The sequence below is a fragment of the Aquila chrysaetos genome, chromosome 10 (genome assembly GCF_900496995.4).
Source record: "Aquila chrysaetos chrysaetos chromosome 10, bAquChr1.4, whole genome shotgun sequence".
NCBI lineage: Eukaryota > Metazoa > Chordata > Aves > Accipitriformes > Accipitridae > Aquila > Aquila chrysaetos.
Genome location: NC_044013.1, coordinates 36,221,673 through 36,233,857, shown reverse-complemented (window position 1 = coordinate 36,233,857; position 12,185 = coordinate 36,221,673). Strand labels below are relative to the sequence as shown.

The following is a 12,185-nucleotide window of genomic DNA, read 5'->3' as shown; positions in this document are numbered from 1 at the left end:
TGCTTGCCTTGAAGTGTGATGGAGAGCTGGGACCTGAGTGCTAGCTCATCCTCTCCCGTGGGGTGTCCTGGGCTCTGGGCACCTGTAGGCTTAGCAGCCTGGGAAGAAACGCCTGTTCCAGTGGTCCTGAGTGCCTGCCTCATCCAAAAGGCTGATGAGCAGAGGCTGCTGGTGTCACTCCCTCCCTGTCTGACTGCTTTCAAGTGGAGAGTTCAAAGTCTGGCCTTAGCAGACAACGCCCTGGCTTGTTGAGGTTGATTAGGGACTCACCGATGTTTTATTAAAAAAACAAACGCTTCTACTAAGTTATTTCATATACTCAGAGTAGGAAGCCTCACATAGTTGTGGAAGCCCAAAAGCGACCCCCAGTCTGCCCTGGGTGCCAGATTCCTCTCCTGGCTCTGCAAGTGACTTGCTATGTATAATCTTGGGAAAGTTACTTCATTTACCTTTTCCTGGAACTACAGTGTGAGAGTGTCTATGCTAGGTCAGCCCCAACATCTATTTATGCAGTGGATGTGATGCTTCCCCGGGGTGTTCCTCCAGCCTCTGACAAGGAGCTAAGCATCTCCTTTGATCTGGGCTGTTCTGGTTTGATCTACAAATGATATCTGTTAGGATTTCTGACAAAGGGCATGTGTCCATTGCTGGAGCAGTGCTGATACAGAAAAGGAGCTCTTCTGGTGGGTTGCTCATTCATGTCTGATTTAAGGCTGCTGTTGCTGTAACAACAATGGGACCACCAGAGCTTTGTAGAGCTGCTTTTTTTTGCACTTTAGAAAATGAAAATGGTTAGTACTTAGTTTCGTTTGCTGATAGAAATCATTCAGCAAGGTAAAGTATCAGTAGTAAGTGCTACTGAAACTGGTGGCCGTGGTATTGGCAGCATGACCTGTCCTCCACCACCTTTGGTACAGCTGTCCTTGGTTTGGACAGTAGCCCTTCTCCTCTGCAAGCCTGGCTTGGCACTATGAAAACAGACACATAAAATAGGCAGCAAACAAGGTACTGAAAATGTCTCTGTGTGAGCCACAGCGGAGTCTGCAATGAGATATCTACAGCCCATCAGGATGTCAGAAGATGCAGACCATGCATGATCTGTCCTGCAGTTAAGATGTCTCTAACAGGATTAGCCCAGATCAAGTGGCCTGCTAGCAACTGTGCTCTCAGCATTTCAGTCGGCCCCATCACCGGATTCTTGTTAGGTAAATGCCTTGTGTTCCTTGCTGCTGGGTAACTGAGTGCATGCTCTCATCTAGCTCCTTGAGCTGTGATGCTTAACTTTTGGTTTGGGGTGCGAGGGAGGGAGGAGGCAGCAATTGTCCCCTGTTAACCCATGAATTATGGCTTCATGAAATGCATAGCTGCTCTGAAAGCCCTGGCTATGCTATGGACACAAGGCAAAGTGATTGCTGAGCAGTGGTTGTTGCAGCTTCTGTCCCTGGCTCCACCCTCCCTGTTATTTTTTGGAGCTCTAAATGCCTCACGTCATGTTGCAGAAGTGCTTGTAACCCCTCCAGATCACATGAACGCTTCAGCAGAGTCACTTCATTACAAGCTGCTGTTAAGATGCAAATAAACCCTCCTAATGCAGTAACTCCAGCACTGCTACACTTCATAAGTCAGCATAACTGCTTACACGGAGCTGAAATTACAGGGCAACTGCTCTTCAACTGCAGAGCAGCTGCAACACCATGCAAGCCAACTAATACAAAGTAAAGACGCCGATGCAGTTTAGGAATAGGTGCTAGTACTGTTTTTGTTGATACAGGGTTGAGCCCAGCCTCTTCTTTAAACCCATGTGGCTGCTTGAGTGCTGTTGTAGCAGGATGGGTTTGACGGGAATAAAGAGAATTCCTGTTTGAAGAACTTCATGTGTTTGGTGGCCAAGGCTCCCTGCTCATCTCCTGAAGCTGGCAGCTCTTCATCCTGGACAGAGGCTTTGGGCTCTTCAGCAAGAGGCAAGCCTGCCAACTTTGGGCTCAGGATGAGGGCTTTGCAGTGCTACAAATTCCCCTTGGCCATCAAGTGGCAGCCTTCGTCCACCCCACCTTCACAGCGAGCATTTCAGCCTGAGTAGGGCTGACAGCTGTATTAACGTGGTCCTCTCCTCTGCGGCGCTGTTGCCTGCTCTCATGTAAGGCAGGTTCACGATGTCCTTCCGACAGGAGTGGCTGCCTGCCCATGAGATGAATGGAAATGGTTAACTAGAGCTGCCAGCCCTTGGGAATTGGTTCAGCAGCACTTCGTGCTTGATTAATAGCTGCTGCTTTCCTTCTGCACTCTGCCTGTCACTCCAGATGGGAGAGGACACTCCGTGGGTAATTGGTTCCTGTTCCCTCTGTCTTCCTCCTTCCCTCTTACTCACACACTTCGCTGTTACGTCTCTTTCATCGTTTTGAGTTTGGAATAAAGTTAGGTCTTGGGCATCTTGCAGGACGATTGGGTGAACCGGACCTGTAGTTTCTGAATGAGGAAAGCATTGGTGTTAAGGGAGAGTGACAGGCAAGAAAAATGGAGAAGGGGACTTTGTGCTGCTGCAATGGGTAGTGCACCCCAGATCTGATGTGGAACTGATTAGTTCTATATTAACTTCCCCCCTTTAATTTCTGTTGAAGTAGCTATGTTGTCACTTCCCTTTTCACTATATAAGTAGAGCCAGCTCTGCCTGTAGGGACCTGGTGAAGCTGCCAGCTCCTTTGAGCTCGCTCTGCGGCTTTGTAGCACGCATCTGCAGTGCTTGGTCCCAAGCATAGGAGCCAAGAGAGTGGCAGGCTACTGTGTGCAGACCCCTCCTATGCGTAAAGCGCGGCTTCAGGAGGAGCAGGTCAGAGCTTCCTGGCATTGGAAAGAATCTTTTTCTACCACAAAGCAGAGATGTTGGGTGCAATTTAGAAATGTAAGGAGGCTCATGGTAAATTGTCTGAGCCAGTGAGGGTTTTTTTTCTCTGCCTTGTAGGGAGTGAGAGCTGGAGTCTCGACTCAAGACAAGCAATAAATCCAAATTCTAGTTTTCCCTCAAGGCCTGACAGCTAGGGAAAATGGAAGACTTGCGGATAGCTTGAGGAACCCCAATATGTCATTCCTTCCCTCCTTCACACTGAGTACATGCAGATACCAGTGTATGGGTTTCTTCGAGGTTGGATTCCTAGCCTGCAGCTTCTTATGATGAGTGTAGTAGGAAATGGTAGAATAGTTAGTATCTGGCTTGATTATGCAGAATTATTCAGTCATTTCCATAATACCCTTTGTAAAATGTTTGCTGTTTGATAAACCAGTCTTTCTCCTGCTTCAGACAACAGTACCAGAAATCCTCCGTGCATGCAATATTATCTGGAAATGAATTGGATTTTTCACCCTTTTTTCTTTTCCTCTGGTCTTCACTGCCTGTCAGTATAAAGTGTGAAGTTCATCTGCGTGCAAGACTATGAATAGGGATGAGGTGTAATAGTTGCATTTATTACTCCTCAGTGAGCCAGTAACAAGATGTAAATGATCTGATGTATTAATCTAAAACACAGCTTGGCTTAAAGAGCAGTCTGTAGAACAAAACTCTGCTCTGCCAGCCTGTTTCAGTGGGGGAGACCTGACAGTGTAATAAGCCCTGTTTTATAAGCTCAGTATTAATTGGATTTGCATCCTCTGGCTGGCTTCCTTTGGTCTGTGACTGATTCTTTTGACTTGGGAATCGCTCGCTTTTATCTCCTAAGTAAGCTAAGAAAAACTGGACTTGCGCAATGCACTGCCGTGGGCAGCAAGAGGATGGGTTGCTGAGGTGGCCTTGTGCTGAGGTATGAAGAGGTGGCCGTTGCAGAAGATGAGGGATGTCCTATAAATTTCTGCCATGACCTCAAGTAGGGATAAACCAAGTCTCACACAGGAAAGAAGCTCTGAAGGCTTCTTAACTAAAGGCAAATTGTGTGCGATTTGTACTTCTCTTAACATCTACTGATGATAACTAATATTGCATCAGGTGGCTCCTGTGGGGACTAGGGGAAGGAGAGATGCCAGGGGATAGAAGGGGGATCCAGACTAGCACAGAATAGCACCTATTACATATGATTGTCGTGTTTCAGTCTTCAGTAGAGGAAGTTTCTAAACCTCTAGTTGCCAAATGCTGAGAGGACATATCAAAGGATTACTCTTGTACTTGATCTGTTTGTCATAGTCTTTCCCTAGGATTTGTCAAATTTTACAGGTTCTTCGGAGGATAGTTATCATCTAGTAAGTCACTGTCTGCGACTTTGCTGCTGTTCTCAAGGCATTTTATCCTTTTAGTCTGTGCTTTGAGGGAGAGAAGTATGAAGCTTTATGGTATCTCTTGGCCAGTGTAAAATACATTTGCCATGAGATCTCCCGGGTAACAGGCTAGCAGGGACCAGAACAAAGTTAAATTTCCAAGTCTTTTGTGCAGAGGTAAAAGGTTGGAGCCTTTTTGGCTCTAAGCACAGACACTCCTGGAAGCTTCTGCTTTAGCTATATGGTGCATTTTTTCAATATCTTAACACATCAGCTTATATTTGAACAACATACCTAGAGTTGAACCATTTTGTCAAATGCTTTTTTTTTTTTTTTTTTAAAGCAAACAAACTCGCCAAACCCTAATCAAATGGTAGATGGCTTTGCTCTTCAAGGCGAGCTGTGTTGTTCTGGTCTGCCAGTCCAGCCTTTCCTCCTACCTCGCCCTTGCACTTGCTTCATCCTCCATGCCCGTTGTCAGGTCATGATCCTTGTCTGAATGTGACCAAAAAAACCCCTGCACTAGGCAAAAAACTACCATGGTCTTCTGAACAAATGCCTAGGACACAGATAAGCCTGGAGATGTCTCTGTAGCGAATAACCACTGCAGATCTGTGCTTGTTTCCTCCTGGCTATCAGTCATCTGTCAAGTGCTTTATAAATATTCACAGAAGTGATGTTGTACTCACAAACAGTACTTGTAGCCAGCTTTGGAGTCTGTCCTGATCACTGAATTCTCTCAAGCTTGTAGAATGGTGTGGATGTTTAAAAAATGGGCTTTATCACTGAGAAAGAGGTCTGGATGCTTTGTAAAGGGAGTTCATGGTAGGTCAGCTTCTAGGTGGGCTGCAGGATGGTTTGTTAGAAGGGTACCAGAGAGGATTTAGTGTTTATGGAGGGTTGCGCAGGTGGTACACCGTGGCTATTTCAGTTACTTCAAACTGTAGCCGTGTAGCTTGGCAGAGATCGTTACTGAAATATCCTAGTGCACCCTAGATCTCTTTACCATTTGAGTGGCCCATTAACACATAAAGCTGTTTTTTTTCCTTTCTAAGGGAGGGGGGCATCTTGAAAGGGAAGGCAAAGCCCACCTATCTGAGCTGTTGTAATAGCCAGCATGTATCCTGTTCTCTTTCTTCCTTGTTGTTGAAAAGAGCCACATGTCAGAGGAATGTAGCCAAGATGCATTGTGTTTTCCCATAGTTTGTAGCTGTTCCCTAGAAAACTAAAGCTTTCAGGAAGTGAGCTTCCTGTCAGTTTTATTTTTATTCCATTTCACAGTTACCCCACTGGGTTTTGTGGAGCTGCTCAGGACTGCTGGCAACCAGCGTGGTGGGTTGAAGGGAAAGCACTGATGCATGAAACGTGAAGAATTGCGCAGAGTTTTTGGTGCAGATGACAGGTGCAAGAGGGGATGAGGTTTTGTTCTTATTAACCTGCAAAACACTCCTGTCCGCAGTAGGTGTGTGGGGTAGTTCTCCAAACAGCTCTGCTCACACAGTGGCAAAAAAACCCCTCTGTTCCCTGTGCTTTCCCATCATTGCGTTTCTGTCTGTCCTGTATGCGGCAAGCGAGTGAGGCATGCTCGCAGCAGTGCGGTCAACTGAGCTCCACTCCGGCCATCTGACACTTGGCTTAAATGAACTCGGTCTTTCTCTCCTCTCTCTCCTTCTCTCTTTCAGCTTGGCAGTGACCTTGGCGGGGGCATTGGAGGAAGCCCGGCAGTAAGTGCCATTCCATTTTTTTCCCCAATTTAAAAAGCTGCTCAAAGCTCAGGGTTTTTAAACATAACCTCACCCATTATATGCTGGAAGATGCTTTAAATCCCTGAAGATGTTTGAAAATGGACAAATGCAACTGAAACACACAGGTCCCCACCTATATTGCTTTGAGTCCAGCTGTCACCTGGGCTTTCCTAAGAGCAGCCAGGGCCAGAGCTGTTGACTTTATCTGCTTAGCTCTTCTTTCTCAGAGCTTTTAGTTTGAGCACCAGCGTTAACGCTGGCAGTGTTGTGCAGTCTTTGTGCTACTGCTTTGGCAGCTGAAAGGCCAAGGATGCTTACCTCTCTACTCACAAAGCCTGTTCTGTTGTAACCCTAACCCAGTGTCACCACAGGCTTGTCTGAACTCAATGCTTTTCTTCTCCCAAACACCATGTAAGATTTTTCCTGGACATCAGGATCAGGTGCTCTGAGCTTTCCTACTACGTGTGGTCAGTGCTAAACTCTACCTGCCACCGGCCTCCTTCTCTGTGCCTGTGCTTTGTGAGTGGCCTAGTGCCTAGAGCGCTTGCCAGGACATGGGAGACTTTCAGGCTGCTTCCAAAGCATCTTTGGCTTCAAATGCATACCAGCTTCTTCCAGGAAAGCATGGGAAAAGGATGCAAGATGAATTGGAGATGCGGTGGGCAGGAGGGAGTGTGCCTCCAACCCACAGCCAAAAGCAGTCTCCTGGAGAAAGCTCCAGTCCCTCTTCCCAGGACTGTGTAGCCAGTAATTCAGTGAGGAAAGCATACTCAGTTCTGGAGTGAGGGCTTTTCAGAGATACTTGTTGTGGCTGCAGTAATTCTCTCTCCTTCTTTCCCTGTGAATCTTGCATTCCTTTCTAACTTCAGCATGAGGCGGAGGAGAGCTGGTGGTGCAGTACACCTGTAGCCTCCAGGCAGTACACACCAGGACGTGGGAGATACTTAACTCTGTAGAGATCATACCTACAAAGCCAGGTCTCTGCCTTCCTGGGCCAGCATAAACCCACCAAGCAGTTCTCTAAAACCACTGGTCCTCCCTATCCAAAGGGTTGATTGAAATACCACATCTCAGGTGGGTTCCTGAACACAGAACAGTGGTGAGACTTCAGACCCAGACCTATCATCAGTATTTCCTATTGCCTGCCTTAGTCATTCTGCCTGTTCCTGGGCTGCTGACTGGTGAATCCTATGCTCAAGCACGTCATTCTTCCTGCTCACAGTAAAGAAGAGAACCTGGGAGTCTAACTTGAGTGTGACTGTCCCGCCTGGAGCTGGGCACCTAAAGGTTATTATTGCATTTTTGGTGCCTTCATTTAAGTCCTGAGAGGGAAGGATTGCCCTTCTTGCAGAAAGGTTGTCCTCTGGCAGACAGAGACAACTAGTTCTGCTTCATGTCATGAACCTTTTGGACCACAGTGCTGAGAATGCAGAGCTCTGGCTTTGGGTGGGAGTACACAATACGGTCATGACTCCCTTGCTATCTCTGGATATGCAAAATCTTGCAGGTTCCTGAAGACTGTTGTAGTTGGGGGAAGATTTGAAGCATTTTTTCTTTTCCCTGGGTTTATGTAGGGTAGATCCACAAAGCATATTGTCTTTATGAGAAGGAGAGATGGAGAAGAATGATTGATTCCTCTACAGTGGGAATAGATAACTGGAGCTATAAAAAAACAATGTGAAAGCTATTGCATGGTTGAGGTGACAGCCGAGCGTAGGGATTAGTTGCCAAGAGCTTTGGAATTCAAATGCATTATTTAGCACTATTGATAATTCAGCGGGGAAGCTGCAAACAGCTTTAAAATATTTAGGATATTGCCCGAGTTCATGCTTTATTTAATAAGTAGTGTTCTTCATATGTGATGTTAATCAGTGCCTGTTCTTTCTAACTCCTCCAGGTGGGGCAGACCTATATTCCCTCCTCTGTGCCAGCCACCTTTGCCCCGTCACCCACCCCAGCGGTGGTGAGCAGTGGACTCAATGATCTCTTCGAGCTCTCATCTGGTATAGGCATGGCTCCTGGAGGATATGTGGCTCCAAAGTCTGTACGTAAGGAAAATGAACATCCTCAGTATGTTGCCTTACCTTAGGCTACAAGAAGTCTGAGATTGCTCACTTGTCCCCTTTATTGTGGGTCTCTGGTGCTATCAGGGCACCTTAGTTCAACTCAGTCCCATTAGGGATGCCCTGGTTTTTTACCAGGCAGAGTAACAGTGTATTGGAGACCATGTTAGTTGTTAGTTACAGACTTCTGGTTTTTTAGCAGTTCCCTCATTTTGCCTGTAACAATATTGCTCTAAAGAATGGCTTATATAAGATATGAGAATTTCAATTTTGTCAGAGCAGCTTTCCTGGAGACCTACTTCTTAGCAAGTTTCCCCAGGAAACTGAGGGCAGGATACAGTTTGCTACAACTTTCATAGAAGATTCGTTTATTTGGAGGAATCCAATGTGATGGTGAAGATGAAATCACATGATTGGGATGAGCATGCCGCACTGTAATGCGGATAAATGCTCTGTTAGTGACAGAGATCGCAGATGCACTGACTGAAGCATGCTTCATGTGCAGGGTTTGTGAGATGCAGAACGTGGTTCTGGTAATAGGCTGTGGAGCAGCTACAGGGTTAGCCTATCATGCCTGAAAGGCAATAAACAAAAATTAGCACTCTTATTAAATAGTCAATGGGTGAATAAACTTAAGTCATCCTATGAAATCTAGGATCTCAAGGTACTGCAGAGCATACTCGAAGCTTTTGGTCCTTAGCTGCTTGCAAGTATTACACCATATGTAAGACCAAGTATGAAAGAACCCAGTAATTTTGAGCTAAGAAGTACTTCATTTTGCACCACTCAAATTTGGGTTTGGGTTTTTCCCACAAAGATGATTCAGGGATCCAGAACCCAAACAGCTAATAGTATCAGCCCTGTGATTTTTATTTGGTTCAAACTTTAGTATTGTCCTGCCTCTAGTAGCCCAACAAGTCCTTGGAGAAGCCTGTCCATCAGCAGACTTGGTAAGTCTCACATTAGTGTGATGGGCACAAGCTTTCACTGTTTCTTGTGCACACTAATGCTATAGTATCTTTGAATTATGTGAGTGCTGTGAACAAATATGGATTAGGAGCAGCAAGCTTATTTCTCATTGGTGAGCTTGATCCTTTCAACACCCCGTGTTGTATCTTCCCTGTAGTGTTTCTCTAGTGTCTGTGGGCTTAATGTGCCAATGTAGCTGGATTTCCGAACTCAGGACTTCTCTGTTGTTTGGAAAACTACTTGTTTGTTATCTTCAGGCCAGATTTCTCATGCTGAATGACATATCTTGTGTTCAAGGTTTGGTTGCCTGCAGTGAAGGCTAAAGGATTGGAGATCTCGGGCACGTTCAGTCACAGGCAGGGACACATCTACATGGAGATGAACTTTACCAATAAGGCTTTACAGCACATGACTGACTTTGCCATTCAGTTCAATAAGAACAGGTAAGAAAACAATGCACTTTGCTCTGTTAAAAAGATTGCATGCTCCTATGAAAGGAGTCTGTCTACACTGCTAGATATAGGGAGGGCTTTTATGTAGGTACATAATGCAGTCATGGAAACAGCTGGATGATACAGCCTGAACTCTCCATCACACCACAGTTGTGTGAAAGGGCTGAAAATATAGACTGATAAATCTGTGAGGAAACAGGCAGCAAACGGTCCCGTCATTCTCCTAACTCTGAAATGGCATCTGCCCCATTTAGTCTCTGCAGCGTTTTAAAGCAGCCTCATGAGTTGTTAGGCAGGTTAGTGGTTTTATAGCCAGTAAGTGCCCCGAGGAAAGCGAGAGCATAAACAGGCAAGCATTTGAGCTGCACAAATATCAATCCATAATGCCTCTACCTCCTGACTTAATTGCTGTGCTGCCCCTCAGACTGTCTGGAAGTATGGGTCTCATTAATAAAGCTATTTGTCAATGAAGAAGTTGCAAGTTAAGAGTCAATGGTACATGTTTTCCCTGTAATTGGCAGCAGAACAATTTTGTCAGAAGGAGCAGCCACTTGAATGTTTAGAGCATACAGATTGTTCTCAGAAACCCATCTCAGCCAAAAGACATGACATGGCAGTACAGCCACGATGTCTTCCCACAAATAGCCTTCCCAGTCAGAGCTTATCGTGTGGTTTGCTATATGTTATCTTGAGCAAGGACCAGGCTGGTTCTTATCAAGACTGTAAAGAATATCTTGTGACTGAAATGTTCCCTGTATTTCTTAATATCCTTTCACTGGAAAAGGGTTCGCTATACTAAAGATCCACTGAAACCATCTCTTTATATCACTGTTAGCCTTGCAAATTTGGGATTTCTTGGGACGAATAATATTTACTTACAAAAGACATTATGCTAAGTAAGTCTTAGTAAATGTTCTCCCTGGACTGCTATATTTTCTGGAGAGTTTTGCTAAGCTGCAATATGCAAATGTTTCAAGCAAATTGGCCTGAAAAAAAGCTGTTTTCCTTGTGATTTTTCCCCATACATCAAGCTGTGTTCTAGCCACACCTACATGGTACTTCTCAAGGATGTAAGAAGTTTAAGTACTGTACAGTAAAACAGCAGTTTCTTTTGCAGCGTATCAGCACACGCTCCAAATACAATCTACTACTATTTACTCTTCTACAAATACTGTTCTCCTGTCACTGCTTTCTACTGTGGCTGGTGCATTGGAAAGAGCTGCAGTGGGCTGGCTCTTTAGGTTTAAATATTAAGGTTTGTGACTGGGAAGTTTCTATTGCTTTTCCCCCTTTCCTGCTGCTACTAATCATGTTCACTGCAGTCTTGGGATAAAGCTTTAAAAAAAAAAAAAATAAAAGCAAGCTAGAGCTCTAGTGTGCTGTAATATCACAGCCACTTAGTAGCAAAATGCAACTTTGTTTTCCCTCTGAGTCTTAGGGAAAACACTAGGGCTTATGTCCCCCAAGGTGAAATGGCTGCAGAAGGCAAGTCATGTGGCAAGGCCCTTGCTGACAATATTTTTATTTCCGCTCCCTAGAGTGAAAACTAAGGAGAACAAAGAATGGGGCATCTACTGGTTTCTGAAAGTGACATACACAATACACATGCGGCTGACTGTGCAGAGACAGTGTCAGGTTTTTAGTGCATAAAACAAAAATACACACCTATACATCTTTGGTCCTGTAAATGCTCTGTCACCTCTGAGCTAATGTGAATTCTGCTAAAGAGAAACGCAGTCACAAGTGGACACCAAAACTATCTTATGCATCTGCACTTCCATCTGCTTTCAAAAAGAAGCCGGTACATGGTACAGAAGTGTTATGTTAAATGTTAGCTGCTTTTCCTCTTCTCCACTAAGTAGAGGTGCCTGTGGAATTAAATGCCTCTTGGACTGAATGGGCAAGTAAACATTCGCTTTGCTATGGTTGTATATGTCTCCAGCTGAAGGAGTCTCAAACCAAGCAACAGAGCCAGACGCTGTCATTTGGGACCAGACAGCTGGCTGCGTTGATTCATTTGTTCTACAGTGCTCTGTTACAAACCACATACTCCTCCTTGGCTATCTATTTGTTCTGTTGGCTCCAGTTCCTTCTTCCATAGCTCCCAATGATATAACAGCCATGCAGTGTGTGATATACTCTACTTGCAGTGCTATGCAGCTCTGTAAGAGAGAGCCAAGAGGCCTGAGTCTGAGTCCAAGTGCCACTCCTTGCTGGGCAGGCTGCTGCTCGGCACGTAGGCCAGTGCTGCGTGGGTAATGGAAGAGTTCCCAGATGCTTGTCTCCTGGGCAGGATGGTGCATGTTGTCAGCAAGACCGACCTGATTGAGTTTCCTGTGCCTTGTCCTACTTTGAGTGTCTGCTGTTTTGAGCTGTGTTCCTCCCCTGTAGTAACAGCAGGGGCAGCTCAGGAGTAATGGGAAGATGAGCCAGCGTGTGCTTGGCAAAGGGGGGGAATAGGTGTTGGGCAATGCAGTGCTGCTCTCATCGCCTCTGTTTTTCTCTTGCCTAGCTTTGGGGTCATCCCGAGCACCCCACTGGCCATTCACACACCTCTGATGCCAAACCAAAGTATTGACGTCTCCCTGCCCCTCAACACTCTGGGACCAGTCATGAAAATGGAGCCTCTGAACAACCTCCAGGTAAGGATTGTCTCATTCAGAGCAGTGCGGGGATCAGCAGGTGCTTAGCTCAGTTTGTTTGGCCCAACACAATGT

At 45.6% G+C, this 12,185-nt stretch overlaps 1 protein-coding gene across 4 annotated transcripts in view; it reads left to right on the top strand.

Annotated features, from left to right (window-relative positions):
* The window catches only part of AP2B1 (adaptor related protein complex 2 subunit beta 1), an 82,504-nt gene that overhangs the window by 48,451 nt on the left and 21,868 nt on the right, over nt 1-12,185 (top strand). For 3 of the 4 annotated variants that reach the window (XM_030027490.2, XM_030027491.2, XM_041126410.1), the window contains exons 15-18: nt 5,922-5,963; nt 7,882-8,028; nt 9,314-9,459; nt 11,981-12,110. In XM_030027490.2, coding sequence (XP_029883350.1) covers nt 5,922-5,963; nt 7,882-8,028; nt 9,314-9,459; nt 11,981-12,110 — 465 coding nt within the window. The remainder of the gene's footprint in view (nt 1-5,921; nt 5,964-7,881; nt 8,029-9,313; nt 9,460-11,980; nt 12,111-12,185) is intronic. The other variant, XM_030027492.2, reaches the window with a different exon arrangement.